Consider the following 27,150-nt stretch of genomic DNA (forward strand, 5'->3'; position numbering starts at 1 on the left):
TAAATCCATTTATTTTCATGAACAATGAAGCATAACCAAGTTCCACACTTGAATGATATCCATAACTGAGTTGAATGAAAAGGAAGGAAATGATTTTTTAACTTTCAACAGAGAGATTACAAAAGTTATCGAGCAATATATTCCTCAAAAATCCTTGTAACACCAATGATAATACATAGGAAACTAAAAAGAAAGCATCCCTGTGTCAGCTGAAAGTGAAATGATGCTGCTAAGATACTGTATATGTATGGGGGAGGTTCTGTGTTTTTGCGGTTATTTTTTTACTTCTGACACTGTTTACCCAGAGTATTATGATTTTCCTCCTTTAGTTAAAAATCGGTTAGTGTAACCTTTGAATCAGTTATATAAATGACTTATCAATTGATGAAGACACAAAATATGATCTGGAAAAGCCTAATAGCATTTTACCATTAGTATGGATAGAGAAAAGATGGATTTGGAAAATGATATCTCAAATTCACTATCTGGTTGCACAATTTTTTTGTGTGTTTCAAAGATACTGTTTTTGCAGTTTTGTTATATTACCATGTGGTCAAGTGTCTTTTAAAAAAAATGATACAGTTGTAGTATCACAAAACTTTTTAATTTTAGCACATCTGCTCACATCAGGTGTTATACAGTAAGTTGTGAAAATGCAGACAAGACAAGAGCATATAAACAGGATTTTTCTGTAAAATTGTAAAGTACATTTTGCCATTTTTCAGATTCATTTTTTCTTTTCATATTGTTCTAAAAAATTCTGATACCCCAATGCTGGAGCCCTTAAAATTTCAGATTGGGCCCCTCTTGTACTCTAAGTGAGGTGCCCATTCTGCATGTCACATTAAAAAAAAAAAGAATAAACTAATTTTCCTGATAAAACTTTGATCACGTTTATTAAATGCGGAAATTTACTTTGAAGATGCTTGATGACTATTCATATTTATCCCCATGTATGCCTTACCCCTATAAAGATCTCTACTTATACTTCTGTCAAAAGCTGTAAACTTGATGTAGATAGTGAAGCATGTGACCTATGAATGGGGAACAGATTCCTGGGTTTCTAATAATTAGTGCTCACATGGCTTTAACTTAACTTGAATTTACATGTGACTCTAAAATACGGTTTTGGATATGTATGTGCCAGAAACATGCGACAACCAGTCTAGTTGGTACTGGAACTGTCCCATCAATTTTTGCAATGGATGCAATGATGTGTGGATGCATAATGGGATTTAAGGCCAGTGTATATACATGACAAGCTGTTAACTGATTTTTTTATTGTTGTTATCTGGAGATTTTAGGCCAAATGCAGGATATTTTATTTTGGGTATTATTATAAGTAATAAAGAGATAAAATGTTGCCATGTTGGCTCTTCTATCTTTGATTATAAAAATCAGCCAGTCTTTGGCTGAGTTGAGATTGGCAAAAACGCTTGTGTAAATATAGTTTTCCTTGTTTAATTGATATTCTGGTATACCAGATGTTTCAAGTTAAAGTTGAACGAATAATAATTCAGCTGCCCCCTACTCATGCTTACTCCAGTGTAATTAAACACTGGTAAACCAAATTATGCGGCACATGAACGTTAAAAATGTAAACAAAAACTGAAACTGTAGAAATCAAAGCGTGCTTCCAATGCTAATGAACATAAACACTGTTGATCTACTGATTAAGAAGGACATAGTTAAAGCAATTAGACAATGGCTGAACTGAGGACCTGGAGAAAAACATTGTGAAATTTTTTGAGATCCAAATATTCATACAAGTTAATTTTATGATTTTTTTTTTAAAGTTTGGGCATATGGAAATTTGAGTCTGGGCTTGTGATATTTTTTAAGTCATCAGCCCTGGGCATGTGTCTAAATAAATTTTTCTTTGAGCTCTGGTGTAAATGACTAGAATATCCCTGGACTTGCATTGAACAATGATGATGTTAATCACTGAAATGAAATCGGACAATTGGCAGACATGGTACATGTAAATTAAAAAAGTCCAACTTAAATGATTTACTACAAATTGAAGCATAAGTTAATGATTTTGAAAAACAATTATGTTGATTTAGATGAATCCAATCGCTTGAGATACTTAAAAATTGTGTTCATGGTCAAACTTCTGCTTAGAATGAGCATTCACCAAACTAAACCTTCAAGCATTTATTTTCCTAAGAATTTATTTGTGATTTCTTTTCATATATGAGATCATTATTTTTTTAGTCACTGATCATATATCACTATCTACATTATACATCTAACTTGCAGTCTTGACATAAAACAACTATTTCATTTACTTTACATCTCATAATTGAGACATGTTTGTGGTAGGGTGTTTCTTTTTTGGCCCAAAGAGCAAAAATTTAAGTGCATCACATCTTGTTATACAGATGCAATAACAATATCATTCAATTTACAGTGGAACACTGAAAAGAAAAAGAAAAAAAGCTACGCGTTTAATATATAAACCAAATGTGCCATATCTAGCATTTTAACAGAAAATAATGTTCATGATTGCTTAACCAATTTATTTCCAGACCTGTTTTGTAGACTAACTATTGCTCATGAGCAATTTATGGTCATTTCCAATTAACAGGCCTTCTATGTTGATAGTCTTTTATGTCCTACCTTTTGCATCTTGATTTGGTCCTATCCATCAGGTCCATCCCTCAACGAAGCTTGTATGCAAGATTGCACAAAAACTGCTCAACATAGATAAATGAAATTTGCCTAATATTCTTTTAATGCACTTAATAGATGACTCAGTTTGATTTTTGGACCATTACAGCAAGTTTTTAATTAAACATCTAAACCTTTTGAATGTATCCTTTTTTTTAAAATATTGTGCAGAAACTTTGCAAGTATGTCACAGTAAAAGCTATTTTAGTTGGACAAATTAAATTTTGTTGACATATTTTATTATGTAGATTGGCCAGTTTACATTGTCAACTATCACAGCACTGGTTACATTTTTGAACTTTTATTTTTTTCTTCTAACATTTGATTTTTTTTCTTCTAAAACATTATTAGTATTATTAAACATAATTTAATTGAAGTTGACAAATGACTATGCTTATGTGTATGACTAGATTAGATTTTCATGTTATGGTAGCAGATTTTAAATATTTCTAAATTTGTATTCTCTCTGTGCTTAGACATTTTTGGTCAGCACTGGCAGCATTTGTGTTTTATGAACACAAACCTTTTGTACTTACTATTAGAAGTTTGACTGTTCTGGTGGCCTAGTGGTTAGAGTGTCCGCCTCGGATGCTGGAGGTCATGGGTTCGATCCCCAGCCAAGTCATACCAAAGACTTACAGAAATGATACTAACAGCTGCCGCGCTTTGCTCTCAGCATCAAGAGGTTAGTGTTAGAACTGTTTGGCCTAGTGTCAGAATAATGTGACTGGGTGGGACATCATGCTACATGTCTGCGACATGATGCTCCAGTGCTAGGCATCACTATAAACTGCCACACTGCAGACATCGTAGTGATATGACTGAAAAATTGTTAAAGCTATGCTAAAAATACAAATCACACACATTAAAAGATTAAAAGTCGTTATTGATAAAATTAGACTGGTGATCAGTACCAATTCTGGAGCTGATTTGTTGGGCCTAATAGGGGCAGTGTACTAGCTTAAGTGCAGGGCATTTGAAAAGTGTTCAATCAATTCAGGTCCTCATGCCTTAGTTGGGACTCTCTGATAATACTCCATCTGTCTTTATATGTGTAACTCCATCTTCTAAACCTCCTGGTGTAAATTCAGGTTTCCCCATATAATAACCACCAGTGAGAGGGGTATAATTTATGGGTATCAAATATTCAAATTTTGAAATTGCAGCCAAACTTGAAACATGCAATCCTAGTGCAACTGAGACATAATACAGGTAACATATTTGGGGTTTTGATCCTTGAGGCCAGGTTTTGGGTGTGGTTGGGCTTGAGGATTGGGTTGGGGTAATATGTAACAAAAAGTGGTAGAATTTGCTGTGGTGAGCCATTGCAGTAGCTCTAGTTAATGAACTTCTTGTCATAATAATACAGTGATTCACGTCTTTCTTTATTACAGAGGAGAAAATTCAGTCTGCAGTGGAGAAGATTAATGAGTGTAAAAATGAATTACAACAAGCCAAGAGAATAAGAAAACATAGACAAGGTACTCTGCATTCTTTATTTCAGATAATATGGTTTATTCTTTGGTGTCTTAATGCTTTTTAAGAGCTCCTTTTAATTATATCATTGTTGTGTCCATTCCTTTTGAGGAGATAAACAGATGGGTACTGCATAGATATTTAATTTTGCAGAGGTTTTCATTTTTGTTAGATTTGTATCAATCAGTTGGGGGGTATGAAAATAAAAATCCTTGAAAATTGACTAAAATGTTAAATACTTATACATTTTTAACTTAAAGAATAATGTATGCAGGTCAAAGGCATGAAATTTAAAACACCATCAAATATTGGAAATATCATAGATGCAACCTCCCTCCCTGCTCTATATATTGTTCCTGCTATTGCATGCATACAGGGCATCCAGCATTTTATTGCCCACCTTATTTGCCATTTCTATGCAGGAGTTAGTGCATGCCAAAATTTGCCAGTGGCATTCATACTTTTCTAATTGTGATTCATTTCAATAAAACAATAAATTTGTTAATTGAAAATTGGGAATTCGTGCATTATCTGCAGATTTGTGCCTTAATATTGCTGAGGTTGGCTAGTTTAAGTGTTTGTTTTGGAGCTTGTATAAATTATGTTAAGGACTAAATTTATTAGCAAGGGTACATGCAGAAATGCACAGATTAACAATAATTCAAACTTTGATTATTTTGAAAAGAAGTATGTGAATAAATGAGAGAACTTAAGAAAGTAAATACAGTAGGTAATAACTAAAGTTCAACAGAAATTAGATCCTGTATGGGAAACACTATATTGCAGCTTTTCTCAGGTACACTAGGTAATCAAACATATCAGTGCAATGAGTAAGGATTAGGATTCAGTAGGAGTTAGATCTTGGATGGAAAACTGCTTAGTGAAGCTTTTGTCTAGTAAACTAGATAATCAGACACAGTATTTTCATGGCAAGTAATTAGAGTAAATTACAGATGGAATAGGAAGGGATAGAGTAAAGGATAACAAAGGGACAGAGTAAAGGATAACAAAGGGATAGAGTAAAGGATGACAAAGGGATAGAGTAAAGGATAACAAAGGGATAGAGTAAAGGATGACAAAGGGATAGAGTAAAGGATGACGAAGGGATAGAGTAAAGGATAACAAAGGGATAGAGTAAAGGATAACAAAGAGATAGAGTAAAGGATGACAAAGGGATAGAGTAAAGGATGACAAAGGGATAGAGTAAAGGATGACAAAGGGATAGAGTAAAGGATGATAAAGGGATAGAGTAAAAGATGACAAAGGTATAGACTAAAGGATGACAAAGGTATAGACTAAAGGATGACAAAGGGATATAGTCAAGGATAACAAAGGGATATAGTCAAGGATAACAAAGGGATAGAGTCAAGGATGACAAAGGGATAGAGTCAAGGATGACAAAGGGATAGAGTAAAGGATGACAAAGAGATAGAGTAAAGAATTACAAAGGGATAAGAGTAAAGGATAACAAAGGGATAGAGTCAAGAATGACAAAGGGATATAGTCAAGGATGACAAAGGGAGAGAGTAAAGGATGATAAAAAGACCATTAAATAAGCTGCATCTTTTAAAAACACAAATTGTTAAAAATGCTTAAGGAGATTTTCAGGTGTTCAGATTATGCAAAGCATTTAATCCAAAACTTTCAGTTTATTTCTTCTGCGGTAAGAACACTTCATGTTTTTTTTTTAAGGGTAGATGCAATCAGTAAACAATTGTGGAATCAGAATAAGTTCTGGATGTTCTGTCCTAGTTTTAAATGACAGTATTCTGTTAATTGGAGAATGCTCACTTCAGTTGAGCGACAGTCATATACAGGAATAGATGAGACACCAATTTCTGTTGTACACCTCTTATGCTACTTTATGCTAACTTAATTTGATATTTTGCTATTACTGTGGTATTGTTATGATTAATTTATTATATATATATATATATATATATATATATATATATATATATATATATATATATATATATATATATATATATATATATATATATATATATATATATATGAAAGAGAGATTACATTTAAATACATAAAAGTTATTTTATGCTTCCAGATGTGATCCTTTGTATTTCTGTGTCTTTTGTACTTTAAGAATACGATGCTCTGGCTAAAGTTATACAACAGCATCCAGATAGACAGGATACAATGAAGTGAGTAAAATACATGAACAGGACATTTTAGGTTGCTTAAGCTCTCCAACAAAAGCAATATTGTATAACTATTTGCAAACCTGTCAATCAGTTTGGAATAAATAACTTAGTCTTTGGCCTGTAAAAAGAGGAAGAATTATTGAAAATAAGGAGACAAACAAGCCAACAAATTTTGTGTGATAAAGTATCATTTACTTTGCATTGACTAATTACTCACATCTGTATGGTGCCTCATACATTCTCAGTCGGCTGAGGCATGTTACCATGAAAAACAGATCAGCTGCATTTGTCAGATTTTTTGTTTATATGACATTATTCAGTGTAAAGTAACAAATTTACCTCCAAAAATTATAATACAATAAACTGTGTAAAAAAAATTGATTACTCAGAATAAATATTTGTCATTTGGTCAATTTTTTCATTGATACATGTTAATGTTACCAATTAGTCAATTGCTAGATGGCGAAAGCTGAGATTCCTTTTCTGGTTCTCAGTTATGGCAGGCTTGTTCATGAATAAACTTCCAAAACGGGGAACCTGGGGCCCCGAGTGGTCTAAGGCGCTTTCCGTTACGGATCATGTATAGCCTATCTTGTGCAGAAAAATGGCATTAAACCCCCGCAACAACAACAACAACAACCAAAACGGGGAACCAGAAGACAGAATATCCATGATGCCTATATGCCAGCTGTGTTTTAGCTCCATTCTATTGTGAGAAACATTTATTTCAGGATTAAAATATGTTCTGTGCCTTATGAGTTCAAATAATCAGTTTTTAAAACAACTCCGTAAATGTGCTCATCTATGAATAGTCACCCAACTTGCTTTTGGATAGATACACTTTGCACTTTATTGCTGAATCTTACGGAAAGTAACCTCTAATGTTTGTGTATGTCTGATGTTGACAATTTTATTTTCCATAACACTGCTTGGGATTTATCCTATTAACCACATATATTTATCTGTATGTCTAACACCTTGGTTAGCTTTGTGTTAATGTGACTTTTCAGGAACTTTACTTGGGCAGCTATATTCAGTTATCACACTTGCTTCATTTTATTCTCTCCTGTTTTCATCCGTGAGTAAACATATTTGTTGTTCTGTGTAAATGGGTTAGCTCGAAGAAGCAGCTATTCATTTAGCATCTTTGTTAATTCCATGTAATCAGGATGAGCCATCATCACTTGCATGTCGTAACTTTTTGTAATTTTCCATACTTTCCTATGAGAAAAATCTCTGAAACTTGTGCTGTTCCTGATGACGGTGGCTGAAATTAAAAATATACACAGGTACAGCAGAATTTCAGGATTTAATCTCAGGTTTAGACTGAGTCTGGGGCTCTCATCGGACATCTTGCATTATCTTTGAATTTATAATTTGGATTTATATTGCAGTTTCATTTTACTCGAATTAATAGACTTAAGTTTTCTTCTTTTCAGAAAACTTGAAATGCTTGACAAGGAACTAGCAGTTTTAGAGGGAACAAAGGAAAGTCTGGAACACAAGGTCTGTATCTTAAGATTATATCTTAAAAGACCCTACAAATTTTATTATCAACTGTGGGAATATTTAATGGTAACATCATCATAAAATCCAAATTTATCCATATATATATATTTTCAAAATCTTTAATACTTTACAGATTTGAACATCAAATATGGGAATATTTATGGTAGCATCATCATAAAATCAAAATTAATATAATAGATATTTTCAAAATCTTTAATAATTTACAGATTTGAACATCAAATATGGGAATTTTTATGGTAGCATCATCATAAAATCAAAATTAATCCAATATATATTTTCAATGCCTTTAATAATTTACAGATTTGAACATCAAATATGGGAATATTTATGGTAGCATCATCATAAAATCAAAATTAATATAATAGATATTTTCAAAATCTTTAATAATTTACAGATTTGAACATCAAATATGGGAATTTTTATGGTAGCATCATCATAAAATCAAAATTAATCCAATATATATTTTCAATGCCTTTAATAATTTACAGATTTGAACATCAAATATGGGAATACTTATGATAATAGCATGATAAAATCCAAATTAATCCAACACCTGTTTTCAGTATCTTTAATAATCTCCACACTTTTACAATAGTATTAGGAATATTCTGATAAATATATATATTCATCTATCAGTCTCTCCCTTGACACATCTAGTAAACCATTGAGTCAGACTTCATGAAACCTGGTAAAGTGTACATAAATGTGGTCATATAGGCACATTTACTGTTATAAAATAAAATATAAATGTTGTCCTAAAATATAATACTAATAAAGTTTAACCAAAGTCTATTCAATCCTGATTGTTGAATGATCTGCACCTTGGTTGTCATCACAAAGCTTATGAAGAAGAGAGGATGCTGGATCTGATCATTACCACTGCTGGGTCTGATCATTACCTGATCATTATCACTGCTGTGTTTGATCATTACCACTGCTGGGTCTGATCATTACCTGATCATTATCACTGCTGGGTTTGATCATTACCTGATCATTATCACTGCTGGGTTTGATCATTACCACTACTGGGTCTGATCATTACCTGATCATTATCACTGCTTGGTTTGATCATTACCTGATCATTATCACTGCTGGGTTTGATCATTACCACTGCTGGGTCTGATCATTACCTGATCATTATCACTGCTGGGTTTGATCATTACCACTGCTGGGTCTGATCATTATCACTGCTGGGTTTGATCATTACCACTGCTGGGTCTGATCATTACCTGATCATTATCACTGCTGTGTTTGATCATTACCTGATCATTATCACTGCTGGGTTTGATCATTACCACTGCTTGGTCTGATCATTACCTGATCATTATCACTGCTGGGTTTGATCATTACCACTGCTGGGTCATACAAAATTTCTTCCAAGTGGTGCTTTCATTGTTACATCATAGCACAATCTTGAATCCATTTTGTGCTAGATTACACTTGGTTGACCTTATCCAAAAATATCCACATACTTTAACATTAATTTTGCCATGTGTATTTCTTGGGCATGTAAATAAGGTTCTTCCAGGGAATATCGATCTTTGAGGAGCAAAATAAACTGAATAATTGCCATTCAAAGGTATGAGGTATCAATTTCCTAAAAAAAATTACACCTATTGCTGAAATAGTTTGTATTAAATGCCTAAATGACATGTATGATTGGTGCTTTACTTGTCTTATCATAAGATAACTATCTGTGGATGGAGGCAGGAAGGCATTATAATATATGCAGTTGTTGTCACTCAACAATATGATATGTAATAATATATTTTAAAAAATTAGGATTTGCAATGGGAGAAAATCAAAATTGCTCTAGTTCAGGATTTAATACACAATACTTGTATAAAAAAAATATTAAAAATAATCATTATATTATATTAAATAACTTTACAGTGAAGAGAACTTTCATCATTTTTGTCATACATATTGAAACAAAGGAAAGCAGCTGGAAAAGATTAGTTTTGTTCCTGCATTATAATTGTTTAGTCATAAATTTTTACCATTACTAATTAAACTATGTTTAGAGATAAAATTTCATAAAACTGAAACCTAAGATGCTTGTTAACTATGTTGCAAACTATTCCATAAAGATGCACTGGAATAAACAAAAAATGTGTTAAATACTCTGCCAAAACATTTATCATGTATAAAGCATTCTTTTCACCCAGCCATGCACTCCATATGTTAATGTTCCTTTCAAACTTGAAAAAATTAGGATCCTCTTATGCATAATTATTTAAGACCTTGAAAAGTAAGAAAAGCTTTTCTAAAAATAATATCACTAATTGGTATCCATCTAAGAGCTGAAAATGAGATATGCATTTTAAAAGACTTGACATTTAAAATCGCCATGGTTGCTCTTTTCTGTAAGCTGTATAGTCACTATGTAAGAGGAATTACAGGGTTTCCCCACAAAGTACAGCAGTAGATTAATATAGATAAATAACTATATTATAAACTTTTCAGATCAACTGATCCAGCATAAAACCTTAATTCTTCTAAAATTCTTGTTTTCTTTTATACTGTTAAAAAGAGTGTTTCAAAATGGTTGGACCCAGATAAAATGTTATCAATAAGAACATAAAAGATTGACCCATTCAACAGGTCCAATTTTTTGTACCATTTCAAAATGGTTTATAGTGTCACCCTTGACCATTCATCTTTATACCCATCCATATCTTCCATCTTTAATTGCTGCAGAAGAGCATCAGAAAGATGTAAATTAAATTTGGTACCAACATTGATATCAGTATTGGCAATTTTCTGTTTCCAGTCAACATATGAGAATAAGTTATTACTTAAGTTCATCTTTTTATAAAAAGATACTTTCCATTTTCCACTTACTATATTTCAGATCATTTTTTGAGATCAAATTAAGTATGGTGCTTTATTATCTGGTATGCTTGTAGTTTATGAAAGAAAAATCCATAAATGAATTCTGAATGATTTGAATCGACATGGTAAAAACAGTTTTTACATTCCAAAATAATTTGAAATCGAGTATTTATCCAAATAAGATAACATCTGTTGTTATGAGACTAGGCTCTTACAAAACGTAACAGAAAAAAGTAGAGACAAGAAGATTTGTCAAATTTAACAAATAATTTATTTCCCTAGAAAAACAAGGTGATAATGAGAAAAAGGACTTACGGTTTCACGAATCAAATCCAAAATTAATCCAAGAATTCAGAAATAAAAGTCCTGTTATTAAAAAGTCCTACATGAATCTGAGTTTGAGTCCTGATGAAATCCAAAATAGAAGGTGATGACATCTGTTGCAACCTTCAAAGTGCTGTTGTGTCAACAGTTCCTTGTTAAATCACAGGAAAAAATTAATCCAGTTTTGAATTCCAAATAAATTTCAATGAATGTCTTTGTCCAAAAATTCTGTATGAGCACTTGTATATTTCCAAGAATCACTTGTATTCCATAAAATAAAATTTCAGCTCAAGCTGGTCACAACAAAATACCTTTTAAGTGTCAATGGTTTAGAAATGTTCTATCCAGAAAACAGTTATACACTAATTTAAGACACAAGACAGATCCGTTATGATGGTCAAATGGTCAACCTTCCAGAACAAAATAGAAGCTTTTTATATGCCTAACATCACATACTCCCAGTATGGCCTTAATTGAAATCAATGGTTCTTACTATGGAAAAGAATAATAATTTTTTTTTTAAAAGTTGTTTGCCAGAACCCTTACTGGTTCTGAATCAAGGTCAGCAACTAGATACAGTGTTTCTATATTATAACAGTCAGGTCAAACAGAACTAAACTGAATGTCTGGAGAAACAAAAGTCAAATCCTGTAGACAAAGTTACCACATAATAGCATGTAATGGAATATTTAAAAAATTAAAACTAACAAACAAATAATTAAATTACATATACATAACACTGTGAAGGAATGTACCAGGTATTACCTGCTTGGTCACATAGTCCTAAAATTCATGGCTAAAAGGTAAAATATTTATATAATGATATGTGCTGGTGGATTATAAAGTGTTAGTACTGTCCACTGCAATTCATGAGCATTGCAGAAATGCCAGCAAAGAAGTCTGTAGAAAGCACATTCTAACCAAACACCGATACGATTCCCTAAAGATAAATGCATATTTTTGAAGATAAATTTGAAATATTCCTAGTTTTATTTTCAAATTCTGATTCTGTAATGCACACATTTCTAGTTTATGTTGGTGAGTTTGGGATCTCAGGCTGCTTAATTGTACAAACTTATTTTCTTTTGTAGCTGGACATGAGGAGGAAACAGTTCCATGTGCTCATAGCTGCTATCCATGAATTGCAGAGTGTTATTGAAGGTTTGGCTTTATATATTTTCAGTATTTTCAAACTAATCATATTTAGAAATGTTAAGTGAACTTTTTTAACATTCTGATCAACTTTTCCTTTTTCTTATATTACATTACCGGATCATAATACCTTGGAAATATGACCAGTACCTCATAAATCCAGCCCCACCATGCTAAAATTTTAGCTATGAAAGGTAAAAGTTGTCTGCCCACATGAGATTCAGACAGGGTAATCTCCCCCATAACTATAGGAATGGGTGTTAAATCCTGTCTAATTATGTTACTACTTCTGCTTGTGATAGGTAGCACACTCATATATATATATATATATATACATAGACCTCACAAAAATGAGATATCAAGAGTTAATTGTCACACTAGAGAGTAAGTTGGAGATTCTCAAATGAAGGAAGTATACTCCATCAATACTTCACACTATTCTTAAAATGTCTAGTTGGTTCTAAATGGTTCTAAATGAAAATGTTGCTGGTCTGACATCAAAATCAACAATTACAACAATCTTGAAAATTTTGTTATTGCTATTGCTCCTGAACTGTAAGTCAGATTGAAATGGGGTTTTATCAGAAGATTTATTATGATGTCAAGTCCTAAACGAAAAGAGTGATGATCTGATGTCCATTGTGGTCACCACAATAGCCATCTTGAAAACCTTTTGCTGCTCCTCCCAAGGGTCACATCGACATGGAGTTTTCACTTCAAGGCTTTTTATGATATCTGTTTGTCCTGAGTGAGAATGGTGCCAGTTTAATATCCAATATGGCCACCACATAGCCATCTTCAAAATCTTATCACTATTCCTGTAGAAAAAATATTGCCACAGGGTTTTCAGCAAAAGACTTCTTGTGCTATCTTGTTGGTCTTAAATGAAACTGGTGCCCCTTGCAGATAGAGTCATCTTGAAAATCTTGTTATCTCTGGTTCTCCTAAATGGATGTTTGTGGGGTTATTACTGAAGACTTCTTATGATGTTGGTCCTAAATAAAAAAAGTACCATTCAGACATCCAATATGGCTAGCTCAGTGGGATGTTGGTCCTAAATGGAAATGGTACCATTCAGACATCCAATATGGCTAGCTCAGTGGGATGTTGGTCCTAAATGGAAATGGTACCATTCAGACATCCAATATGGCTAGCTCAGTGGGATGTTGGTCCTAAATGAAAATGGTACCATTCAGACATCCAATATGGTTAGCTCAGTGGCCATCTTAAAAATCTTATTTCTCCTTATCCTGAATGAATGGTCATATCAGCTTGGAGTTTCACTGAATGACTTCCTATGCTATCTAGTTTGTCTAAATTGAAATGATGCTGATTTGACTTTTAAGAAGGCCTCCACAATAGGCCATCTTAAAAATCTTATTTCTCCTTATCCTGAATGAATGGTCATATCAGCTTGGAGTTTCACTGAATGACTTCCTATGCTGTCTAGTTTGTCTAAATTGAAATGATGCTGATTTGACTTTTAAGAAGGCCTCCACAATAGGCCATCTTGAAAATCTTGTTATTGCTGACTCTACTAGATGTCGGGTCAGATTTGTTCTTTCACCACAAGACTTCTTAAAGTCTAGTTGGTGCTAAGTGGAGACAGTTTCAGTCTGATATCCAATAGGGCCACCATGGCACCCATCTTGAAACTCTTGTTAAAATTGCTTCTCAAAAATGGGTGGGAACTTTTTCAGCTATGGCTACACATATAGCCCATGGTGTTTTCACCAGAAGACTTATTGTTGTGTTGGTCCTAAATGAAAATGGTACCAATCTGACAATCAGTATTTCCACCACAGCAGCTAATTTGAAAATCTTGTTTTTGCTGAAGAATATCAGAGACGGTTTCAGCACTCAGCAGTTAAAGGGAAGGAATGGTCTAGAATTCCTGGAAATTCTTTTAGGTCAGTGGACCATCAATCTCTTTGATGAACTCTTGTTTATAGACAAAGTAATAATCCAGTAGTGTCCACCTTATTAATTATCAAGTGATGCTTGGCTGGCTTCACATGTATAAGATACCATTTTTGCTGTATGTTCACAGGTAATTATCTATGGACAGGATAATAATTCAGTAGCATCCACTTTGTTACTTTATAAAGCAATACTTGGCTGACTTCACCTGTATAGATGTTGATTGCTCCCTGTATTTATTTAATGATGTTGAAATGCAGTCAGTGCTAACACCTAAAATTGGCGGACGATAATCTTTGTATATGACTGGGATGTGTGGAATGCCACTCAGGCAGTACATGCAGAGTATGTGCATGATGGATGAAGAATCAATGGACTGCAGCCCTAGTCTGACAAGAATGAAAGGGAAGGTGAATAAGGACAATAATAATCACAAGGGTGTCATCAGCATAGATACAGATGATGCCTTGTGGAGGAGGTTTGTAAGGTAGAAGGATTACCAGTGAATAAGAAAATCATGAGAACCTTTTCAGCTATGGCTACACATACAGCCCAAGCTTCCATTGCCTCCTCAACCAAAAGGATGCTTTTGGTGGTACCAGTAGACCTACAGCTGCAAATGTTAATACAGCAAGCAAATCCAGCTCACTGTTTCACCTAATGCAGTGGACCAATTTTGTGTTCCAGTATCCCATAACCCATTCCAGCATCATGAGCCTTGGATCTATAGGGATGAAAAGATGACCCTGTTATCAGGTAACTGAAGCCGAGTTTTCCTATAATGTTGAATGATGGGGCTGCTTACATGGATCAGATATATCATATTGCATCCCAACATCAGAACTCAAGTACTCATGGGGATCAACCCACCCATTACAGTGCCTCAATTCACGCAGGTTCACCTAATGCAGAATGGACCAGTTTTGTGGATCTAGTATCTGTTATCTAGGGAAGAAAAGATCACTGAAGCTGAGTTTGCCTTTAATGTTGAATGATGGGACTGCTTATGATGATTAGATATATCATATTGCATCCCAACATCAGAACTCAAGCAATCAGGGGGATCAACCCACCAATTAGAATGCAACAATTCACACAGGTTGCTGTATGGCCAGTTTAGTGTCACAGCACCCATTTAATATGATGGACTCAATTCCATCAAGAACCATGAACAAGTCCACATCTTAAAAATGGTGCCAAGTGGGCCTGGTACCTTTACAGTTCCATCTCATTCCTATGCCATCAAGGGTCAACATTGAAATGACCCGTAGGATAACTGGTCAAAACAGATGGTTCTAGCAATGGAGACAGACATTTGAGTCTCACATGCCCAATACCATAGTAGAATTATGGATGTCTCGTATAGTCAGTCCTTTGAAGTTAAAATAAAGAATCGGGACAGATTTTAGTAAGGTCTGCCATCACTCTCTACAGGTTTCACCAACACCATCAAAGATTTCACAAGAGGTGTCAGCATCACCACACTTTTCAATAGACGTTTCCTTGTTTTCCTAAGCTCCATTATCTTTACTCCACCCACTGATGAAAAGAAAAGACTCTGCCTTTAGTGTGTTTTCACCAGAATTCAAATTCTCTTGCTTTTTTTATAGGTTTCTTTTAGATGACCAGCATCTATTGATCTATTAGCCATGAAAACCAATGAGTGTTCAAATATTTACCACAGTCTGATCATGTGGTTGATTTATTGCATTGTTATAAAAGGCAAATACAGGAACCAAGTGTCAGACTTTTCCTTTCACAGCAATGACTGCTATCCAGTTTTGATAATGCACACTAAAGTAACACATGCCAGTGTTTCACATAGAATTCCCAGCCCTTGACAGAGATCTAGCAGGACTGAGAATGTGTTAACCCTTGTCAGTAAGGATGTACAGGAAACATCTCAGCAACACAACAGTTGGTCTGGAACATTGTTGCTTTATGCTTTTTGCTGACCTGGGTGTGAATGGCAATTTTCCAGGAAGCAGAACAAAGCATATCCATGCCCACCGTTATGCCTGCTGGACATGTGTGGGTATCTCTTACACAGACGGTGCAAGTGCTTGCTGTACAAGTCAGTGCCATAACAGCATGTGTCAATTTACAGCTTGCAGAAACAGCTGTGTTGCTCTCAACTTCCACCTACCTGAAAGAGCATGGCAAGGCCATGCTTAGATCACAGGCATTGTCTATCAGCCTGCTCTTGAATGGCATTGTGGAGGAAGTATGCAAACAGGCCACCAAGGAGACAAATTTAACTCAGACCCAGCATCAGAGCCTCAGTGGTTGTTTCAGCATAGGGATCAAAGGAATAGGAAGGATCCTCTTAGGGCATGCCAAATGGAGAAGCAGTTGTGACGTACCTATACATGTTCAAAACCATTGTTTTGAGAATGAATGTGGACAAAAAGCAGAGAATGGATCATTTTCACTCATGGTTCTATCCATGACAACCTCTTTCCAGAAGGAAACAACTCATTCTCATGCCACCCTCATCAAGTATATGTGGGGTAGGGAACATGCCTCTTTGCTTTCCCCAATGATCCATGGATGATGCAAGTCGTTTCAGAGGGTCTATGGAGCACATCCAGTACCGATCCCCCATTGCTTGGGGTTCCTCAGTTCGATCATATTGGTTTGCCTTTTCTTGAGACCATTACAGATTATACTGTTGTACAATTTGACTGAAGCTATGCCTATTGAGAAGAAAAAACATCCTAGTTCCCTGTTATATGTGGTCACATCTCAGCAAATGTTAGAATGTTCCCTTAGAGGTAAGAATAATGATTTGTACAGATGGCAGGCTGGGGTGCCTACCACCTGCCATTGTTTCAGGAGGCCAATGGAGAGTGGCCCACTTAGGATTGAGTATAGCACATCAGTATTCTACAGATGAAAGTTGTAATGAAAACATTTCATGAGGGCAATACATGCTTTATAGAAAGGGTGTACTGAGGGTACTGATTTTATTTGACCTATTTCTAACTAAACTGTAGATATTATATGACTGTGTATCTGAATGTAAAGTTAAATATTGTATGTTTTATCTTTGCAGAAGATGAAAAGACATCAGAAATGGACACTACGTGATGAAGTCTGTGGCTTGTTTGATTGGTTCCATTGCTCCAGTGTTTCACTTTAGCCTTATTCTTATGATAGAATGGTTCTAAGAAAGATAATATTATACAGAATCTACATCATTCTCAAAGGAAAGAACAAAATGTGAAACACAAGTGACAGGACATTAGCCCATATTTAGAATTATTGATCCTTAAGTGGATAAAGAACTCGCACTGGATTTTAGGAAAGATATTTCTGAATATTTTAGGATATCTGAAAGGACACAGTCTTGCTAAAAAACTGAGTGACAAAATAGAGGAGCAACTAAATGAAAGTATTGGTATAACCCTGAGGTGATTTTATCTATATTATTCATATAAATTTTAAATAAAATGAGATTATCTTTTCCTTTTGTCTTCTCTTTGATGACATAATAATTCAGGATTAAATTTAGATTAAAATTTCAAAATTTCTTTCCATAAAGTGCTGCACTTGCCAGTCCATCCCTCTGTCTGCCGTTTGCTTAAGTTTTTGCATTTTCATCAGTTTCAGACTCTATGTGTATCTGTTATATTTCAAAGGTGAGGGGGCAGGTTGCTGTTGGAATGCAGCTGGATACTTTTTCAGCTTTTTTCAATGAATAACAGCAGATAAACTTGTGCCATTTGTACATTGTTGCTTGGAAACGTAGTTTTACTGCCCAGTATAATTAAAAGAGGAAGTGTTCTGGGAGAATAACATGTTTATTACATTACATATTAAGTAAACTCGTATAAGCAAATGAATAAAAAAGAGCTTTAATTAAAACTTCACCACAAATTTTTATGTCTTACCTTGACTCCAAGGTCGAAACGGCAAGCAAGCATATTGTAGAATAAATTGTAACAGCTTCATAGTAATTATTCCCAAGGAAAAAAAATCATCAAATATAATGAGAATATACCAAGGGGTTGAGGAAATAATAAGCAAATGAACCTTCACCTCAAAAATCTAACAAAAATATTCAACAACTCTGACCTTGACCTGAAAGACAAATGGGTGAGTGAGCATGTTATAGAAACAATTGCCTTAATGTCATTATCAAAATATTTCATGCCAAGTATATTGATAATCTCAAGATTAACTATATGCAAATGACAATTTTAACCAAAATGTATACAAACTATGTTGCCACCAGTGGAAAAGTGACTGCTGTGTCCCACTTCCCATTAATAATGTGACATGACAGATGTCAAGTTTTGTTAAATAATCACTGATATCTCAGAATATTAGAAATTGTTCCAAGAAGAAGACAGTAAAACTGACGGTTTTGACAAATCAGTTTTCTGACTTCTGAATGAGAATTAGCTTCTAACCACATACTGTCAACAATTATGCAAAGCAGCTGATTTTAAATCTAAAAACAAAAGAATGAACACATCCAATGGTTTCTGTACTCACAAAATTTATGGAATTTATTTTAAATTTTAACAAAAAGTATTGGAAGATGATAAAAACTACATTCAACATTTATTTGAAATGAACTATGCAGATGTGCCAGCATACATTCAAGATAACACCTACAAGTGTGATCTAATACTATTACTTACCCAAAAAGGTTTAGCGGTAGTGGTTACCATGTTGGATTCCTAGAACAGGCCAGGTTGGCTGTTGTGTTGTGTCCTTAGGCAAAACATCATAATGTGGGCTAAACCTAACCAAACAAGAAAATCTTTGGTGCACACCAATAACAAGGTTCCTTGAAAAAAAGTTTCATGAATTCATTATTTTTTATGGGTACCAATTCATGTGGATTTTATAGTTACTATAAACCACAAAATTTCACGATCTAAAAAACAATGATTTCTATGTGAAAACATTTGTACCCTCTTCTCATTCCACCAATTTAAAGCACCAACACAAATGTTATGTTTCCCAAAACCAGAAAAAATGGATACCCATAAAAATAACTGAATTCACAGTATACAAGAACAAATGAAGTACATGAAAAAATGTGACTATAATCACTTTTACTTTACAAAAATATTAACGTTATTTGGTTTGGGGATTGTTTAGTTGCTTTTTCATTGTGAACAATGTAGTTTACAAAATACATGGAATCTTTTCAGTCTATTAATGAACTGAAATTCTGTGTGTGTTTAAATAATAAAAAGAAAACAAAAGAAACTTGTAATAGAACAATCGTGTTTACAATGAAAGCTGTTACAGAATGGTTTCCTGCAAAGAATCTTAAGAAAACCTAGGAAAGACCAAGATGTGTTGCTCCAACTGAATTATACAGTAATGGATACAGCTCTCAAGTACATACATGAAAGTTTGCAGGTGTTCCCTCCCTTGAACTGAAGTAACACAGCATTCAGAACATCTTGTTTCCAAAGAATTTTAACTTTTAAATAGACTTGGATATATATGTAGTGATATTTCCATAGACTGGGAAAATTACAAAAAATATCTTGTAATATATGAAAACAAAAGAACCTCATCATTTTAAGTCAGTCATTGAAAATAATATCCACAAAGTTTAAGCCATCCATAAAACCATGTACCTTCAATTTTAAATGTTATTTATGCAACATTGGTGATGAAAATGGCTGAAAACTATGAAACAGTAACTAAATTTCCCTTTTTTAAACTAGACTTAAGCAAAACTTTATAAGTTTCTTCTCTTGATCAAAATACACTTTTTTAAACCAGTTAATTAAAAAGCATCCATTTTTTTAAGGACTTCATTTGGGTCCCTCTGCTAGACCACTGAATCTCTATGATATACAGGCATGATAATCTCTGATATACAGGCATGATCATCTCTGATATACAGACATGATAAGTATCATAGCTAATTTTAGGATTTTGTTTGTGTTTGAAATTCATTGAGGAAAAAGCTGTGAGAACATGGGACCAGGTCATGCTTTCAAAAAAACAACATTTAAACACTGAGCAAAGCCTCAATCAGACTGAAAACTTATTTATTTGTAAAGTTCAATACGATCATTGGATTAAATACGAACTAGTTACTTCAGGACTGCACATAGAGATAATCACCCAAAATATTTCATTATAAAAGTTGTAATGATGGATGAAATGTAGAGTTGAGTGTGAACTTGGGTTGAGATGGTTTATAAAAATGAGGTCAGGGTTTATGCTGTTTTAACTATAATTTTAAACAAACAAATTGATCTGCTGTTGGATTATGTGATGGCAGATCTGGGTCTATGTTGGTCACAAGTGTAAATTCACTGGAATAGGTATGCATTGACAAAGTGAATGCTATATTTTCTGTAAGCGCCTGAATTATTTTATGTGATGGAGTTCTTGGGTTGGTACACCTATGGTGCTGAACTTATATTTTTTTAATAAATGGCCCAATTGTACATGCTGCTTGAACATGATATTTGTTCTACCTGGTTTTAGCATGTTACAATATCACTATGCACTGAATCGGGTTGTAAAGCTGCACTGCTGATACAATTTAAAAAAAATAAAACTGTGACATACTACATGTACGGTTTCAGCAGATGAAAAATAGAAACAAAAAACAAATTACAACAAAGTATGTGTGCATTTTTTTAATTTTTTTCTGCATACTGGCATATAATGCTAAATTCTGTCTCTAAGATAAACAGGAATAATTGGAATAGTAATAAGTCTTACCTACAAGTGTTTTTCTAACTGATATACAATTCCAGAATTTATATTATTGCAAGCTTAAATGATCTTTAAGAATGCATTTTTAAGATATATCAATATTCTAAAAATAATTAACATGACTATACATGTATATAATTTAATTAACCCTCTCTACACATAGAGATGCAGTAAGATTATACTCTAGTGATATTTGTGTATCCCAGGTATAGCTTCACACTGAGACTACACCATGTAATTTAATAGCTTGAAACTGCTGCTTATAAAGATAAAGAAAGAAAAAAATCAAATAGTTTATTTGGAGTCCGGATCTACCAAAATCAATGCAGCCAAAATCTGTCACTGCAAAATAAGCCATTTTGTAAAATAAACAAGCACATCAATTAATACAAACTGCATAAATGTTACCTATCAAACTGACAATGAAAACTCTGATTTATTGGATCAATAGGCAGATTTAAAATGTTAATGCATTTATGCTATACAGACAGCAATGTCATAAAGTTTTGATATCATGGTGGTGATATTGAAATGTATATCAAATGATACTCAAAATTACAGTTCTGATGATGTGTTTACTGTATTAATCATTAAATATAAGGCAGAGAAATGAAAAGATGAAGTATGCTATTTTCATATTGAATGTGCAAATATATGTACAATGCTCACAGTGCAAAGTGAAGTGTGAAAGCAGTCATTCATGACAGTATGAGTGTAACAAATTAAACAAATGCTCAACCAAATCTTTGTACAGTGCATGATATTAGAATACAAATACAAGCAATTACATCCCATTAGTACTTACAACACCAATCCGTATAGTATTTACAAACAAACTAACCCATTTAAATTTACTCAGAAGTAAAACACCAGTAAATTATTTTGCTACCTGGTGAGAATGAGCCAATATGTGGACATCCTTTTTGTCATAGTTGAGGGTAAAGAAATTGGCCATACACCTACCCGAGGTAAATTTAAAAGGACCAGTTCTTATTACATGTATTTATTGTTGAATCAGCAGTTTTGTACCACAGATTTGTCCCTTGCTGGGAAAATTTGTATGTACCTACTTTCTCAGGCAGACTCGTACACAAATTGTACAAATTTAATAATTTCAACATCTCTATTTCATCATTTTTTAAATATTACATTTATTTCCAAATGTGATTACAAAAACTAAGCCATATGAGAGACATCTATAAATAACATACTCCTCTGATACCCTGTTTATGCAAAGACTCCCACAGAAAGTACCCTATTGTCCAGCACACTCAAATTTTTATACTGCTTATTCTAGGCTTTATTTCCATGGTTTAAAAACAACAAAAAACAAAACAACAGAATGCAACAAATGTTAAGTATGAAAAGACACCTCTATCCAAATTCCGTGACGTGTGTACCTAGTTTGATTGAAATCCTTAAAACTGTTTTGACAGTTATTCTCTGGAAAAATGAAAACACTTAGAGACAGTTATAGTGATGAGTATATCCCCCAGTATTTCAAAGTGAAAATAGGGAAAATATTTTTTAAGTAATTAGCATGCAAATAACTTTCAAGGGAGGTAATTCATCAGCAACTTGACATCTTTCGATTGATTTGGATGAAATCAGAAGGGAAAGATATTTAAGATAAGTTTGAATATTTATTATTACTCAAGACACTTTTGTTTTATATTTTTCAATACATTAGATCTAAATTAACACTCATCCTCAAATACATTTGTAAATGATATGGAATTAGAATTATTCATAGTACTGATCAGAGCTGAATAAGAAAAAATATCCTATACTGAATATATTCTTTTCAAATGAATCATTTCTAAAGTGACAAATCACATAAATATGACTGGTCAGATGCAAATTTATAAAAAAAAAAAACATTCAATATCTACTTCAATTTTTAAAAAAATGCAAGATGACCAATACAACCTGATGTTGTTCAACAGACTGATATCTGCCTCAGCCAATGCATGATCAATTAGCCATTAAATCTAGGTTAGTTGGAATGTTGCTTTCTGTGGAGATGTCTTCCAGTTTTGTTAATTGCATCTGTTCATGAAAACAGTTGTTTCAAGGTTTCTCTTTGCATTTTTCATATTTTCGTTAATATCTGATTCCCTATCAGCACTTAAAGGCTAAAGTTGGTCTAATTTTGTTGACTATTTTTCTCACAAAGTTGTTTATATTTTAGTAATGACAGCCATATTTAATGGCAGACTGGTTTATTTGAATAAATTTTGAAGTCCTTTAATATTAGCCACATTCTGTCAATTCTGTTGAGCAGTTGACAAAGGTTCTTCTGTTTTAAGTAACTGCAACCATATCCAACAGCAAATTGTTATCATTTGTACAAACTTTAATGGCAAATTGGTATCATTTGTACAAACTGTAATGGCAAATTGGTATCATTTGTACAAACTTTAATGGCAAATTGGTATCATTTGTACAAACTGTAATGCTCTTCATGCCATGATGTTTTCCTTCAAACATTTTACATTTTTTAAATTGGTTTGTGAGAAATTATTTAAATGTTTTTCCATTTGTAGTAATGACAGATCAACATAACTTGTACAAACTTGTGAAAATCTTGTGTCAGGATACTCTCTATCAAATTTGATTGAAATTTTTTCCAGTGGTTTTTTTAGAAGATTTTTAGAATTGCAAATGTTGACACATGATGGGCAACACACAAAGACATAGCATTATCCCATAAGCTCACTTGGCCTTATAACCAAGTGAACTAATTACCATATATTTGTAATGTAAGAGACTAGTTAACTTTTTAAAAACTCTTTGACCTCTTCTAATGAAATCATTAGAAGTCTTTAATTTCTGTGAACTTAACTGATGTTATCTCCATTGAAATTATTTATGCTGAACCCAAAAAGTTTTTTTTAATTCATTTATATTAAGATAAACTTTTGTATTTGTAATTTCAGTGCCACTTTAAAGGACTTGAAACCTGTTCTTTTAATCACCTAATTGAAAAATACTGAGTGCTTTCAATGTCTGCCTTTTTTACGGTGTACATTTTAAAAAAAGTACAAATATCAGAATTTGTTCCAAGTGTTAAAATTATTAGGATCATTTGCTGAAAAAATTAATAATGTAAACTCATCCAATTGTCAGCAAAATGAAACAAGCTGTCATGCAACTCTGAATTAAAATTAATTAATTTATGCCTTTATGCTTCAAGACTCTTGTGTCGTAGGATAACTATCCAGACAATTGCATAATTATTTAGCAAAAACATTTAAATTTGTACATAAAATCTATCTACGAACCTGATAAGAAAGCATGATACAAAAGGAATACAAGAAAAAAATCTCTCTTTCTCTCTCACACACACACACATAATATATTTCAAATAAGCATACACAGACAATTATTTCTAGGCATATTATGGCTGAATAATACAAAATACAGTAATTTGATTTGGGTGTTTAAATCATACTGAGTCTGACAGTAGAAGGACACTGGATCTTGCTGGACCCAGAGTTGAGTCAATGTGTTGTCTGATGTCCTTCTGCTACTAAACGAGATGCGATTACCCAGATGAAATTATACTAATGATACGTATGTTATATAACATAAATAATTATTTCATGATAAAAAAGACAACTGTTCGTGTTGTTTTTGTTCTTTTACTTTGATTTCATGAATATACTCACACTGTACATTGCATCTAAATTTACTGTAGTGGTCTCTTCACATGAACAATGTCAGTTGACATCATCCTTGATACTGAGGAATTTAAATCGGCATCAGATGAATGTCTGATGCCATATTTCAGACCAACCTCAGGGAAAAAAGTACTCTATGTGAGTTCTATGAGGCTGGGTATATAATAAAACTAGATACAAGCATGTACTACTAATAGTGAAAACAAATAACAAAGTATTAACAACATTATCACAGATAGCTTTCCATTGGTAAATCTTGTAAATCTATATCAAGGAAATAATGAAATACAATATAGTAAATATTATGATCATTTTCTTTTCTTAGACAATGTTTAAACTTCAAAGTAAAAACCCATAGAATTAATATATACATGATTAGGCACAATAAAAATACTCAAAATAGAAATCCACTTGATTCAGCAGAGTTAAATCTCTGGATTTGGTATTCTTAAAGTTCTCAAAATGGAGCTTTAAAAGTAAATTTCACAATAAAATGTTTTGACAATTTTTGGCTATCTTGTCAAACATAGAGATTTATAAAAAAGGATGACAAAAAGAATAACCTTATAAAATGTAGTTGCATTTTATCCCTTTATTTCTTTTGGAATTTCTCAAATTTTGAAAACTTTCACAAAACTAAATCAGATGCTGAACAAGTTGATTTTCAGAATAAAAACATGTTCCTGTATATAGTACCTGTTGAATTTGAGTTACATCATCAGACAACAAACATGAGAAAAGATAGTTTACTAATTTGAATAAGGAGATTTCACATGCCAAATGATGCCAGGACCTAACGTCATAAACAACTGTCATAGACTACAACAGCTGATGTCTACAATATTTGCAGCATTTCATTGGCAGTACCATATTGATATGCAAAAACTGCATCCAAATACAAACATCATACAGCCAGATTTTAAGTCACTTAATGCAATAGTGGCTTGGGGCCACAGTGATGTCACTATTATTAACTGGGATATCCAGTTTCATGGTTTTCATAAACCTCAGCTTAAGGCCCAATGAACAATGATCCATCTTCCCCAAACAATCACTCTAAGTACTAAAAAAAAACCTAATAATTTGCAAAGGAAAAAAAATGTATACCATCAAATATAAATGATTTCACAGCATATTATTCCTTCTATTCTATAACAAGCACATATCCCAACGGACAAAAGATCTGTGTGATGGCAGATCATTAACTTCACTTTTCACAATCTGAAGTATACTATACTGAAGGAAAAAAAGGTAAAGGCACTTACAGCAGCTGCAGAAACGGTTACACGCATACTTATATGTTCTAATTTCAAAAGTGCTGCTGTTATAAAATGTGTCATTGTTCAGTTATAATTTAAAATAATATTTGTACAGAATGAAAACCTAATGAAAATATTTTAAATTTTCATTTCTGAATCTTGAATAAGATTTTATAAAAGCCGATTTTAAGTTATTAAATATTATAGCAATACTGTTCATTTAATGCTGTGTATTTGCCGAGATGTATGCGATAAGATCAATGTGGGATTCGTCACAACAACAATTAACAACTGACCAGTTGTCTTTTTGTGTCATTCTGAGCAGCTATTGCTGGAGTTATTATTGACGGCTTGGACTGTGTTGAATCCTCATTTGAAGACATGAGGGTAGTGTTTGCCTCGGGTGGAAAGATTTCCTGAGAAGACTGAGGCTGCAAAAATTCTGCTGATGTACTCGTTGGATGATTCAATTCTGGCAGTGCTCTGAATTTCTTGGGGTCATCAGGAATCCAAAATAAGTGATTATCTCTTTCCTCATCTGTCAACGGAACTATTGGTGTTTTCCAGAACTTTGATCGATCCTTGTGATACACACTAGAACAGAAGAAAAAATACTGCTGTAGAATCACAAAAGATTTCTATAACTGTAGCTGTAATATATCAGCCAACTTGAACTTTGAACATTGGCTATAAAAGTCTAAATTTCATGAAAAGTAAAGACTATAATAACATTGTACTTTCTACTACTAACATTATTATACAAGAGCAAATCAGTTACAAAACATTATTATTCTGTAAGACCCCAACGATGAAGACACAATTGTAAATACAAATGTATAATACAGCAAGTTTAATACATTAAGTATAATAATTGCTACAATTTCCCAGTGAAATTATACTTCCAACAAACAAATAAGCTTACCATAACTGGCACATTATATATCAGCCCTGTGCTTAACAGTTCTCTATACAGTAATTTAACACACTAAACTTACTGAGCAGAAACCATTATTTTCTTGTTCGACTTGCCATGACTTTTGACCTTCAGACCCAGGAATTTATAGTTTCTTTATTATACTAAATGCAAGTAATCCACAAGCTTAGTTTTAAAAAAACTTGGTCTTATCTTGAACAAGATGTTAGGGACAACTCTGCCACATAATCTTTCAAACTTTATGTGAATAGGGATTTGGAAACGGACCCAGTCTACTAATAGTGAGGTAAAAGTAGGATACCAGTGTATTAGAAATGGCTAAAGGGTGTTTTCTCTATTTTTCTAAACTGAGTATTATTAGAACAATTTGAATTTTACTGCATGATTCTGATATATATTTTTTACTAATTGAGAATCCTGTGTTATCCACTGGGGAGAAGATGGAGGTATTTGGTGTTTCCAAAAATTCTTAAGTCATCGACAGTGAGAATCATCTT

The 27,150-nt window shown here is 33.2% G+C and overlaps 2 protein-coding genes across 6 annotated transcripts in view; one reads left to right on the forward strand and one right to left on the reverse strand.

The window, feature by feature from the left end:
- The window catches only part of LOC149789308 (THO complex subunit 7 homolog), a 43,235-nt gene extending 25,695 nt beyond the window's left edge, over positions 1-17,540 (forward strand). The window contains exons 4-8 of the mRNA XM_089975516.1: positions 4,068-4,154; positions 6,254-6,311; positions 7,751-7,817; positions 12,092-12,161; positions 17,128-17,540. Of these exons, the coding sequence (XP_089831642.1) occupies positions 4,068-4,154; positions 6,254-6,311; positions 7,751-7,817; positions 12,092-12,161; positions 17,128-17,162 (317 nt within the window). The 3' untranslated portion in view covers positions 17,163-17,540. The remainder of the gene's footprint in view (positions 1-4,067; positions 4,155-6,253; positions 6,312-7,750; positions 7,818-12,091; positions 12,162-17,127) is intronic.
- Positions 17,541-20,683: 3,143 nt separating this feature from the next.
- The window catches only part of LOC149789309 (uncharacterized), a 121,861-nt gene continuing 115,394 nt past the window's right edge, over positions 20,684-27,150 (reverse strand). For all 5 annotated transcript variants that reach the window (XM_089975515.1, XM_089975514.1, XM_089975513.1 and 2 more), the window contains one exon: positions 20,684-26,313. In XM_089975515.1, coding sequence (XP_089831641.1) covers positions 26,004-26,313 — 310 coding nt within the window. In that variant the 3' untranslated portion in view covers positions 20,684-26,003. The remainder of the gene's footprint in view (positions 26,314-27,150) is intronic.

Source organism: Sinohyriopsis cumingii, chromosome 11 (assembly GCF_028554795.1).
Source record: "Sinohyriopsis cumingii isolate HCF-2022 chromosome 11, ASM2855479v2, whole genome shotgun sequence".
NCBI classification, from domain to species: domain Eukaryota; kingdom Metazoa; phylum Mollusca; class Bivalvia; order Unionida; family Unionidae; genus Sinohyriopsis; species Sinohyriopsis cumingii.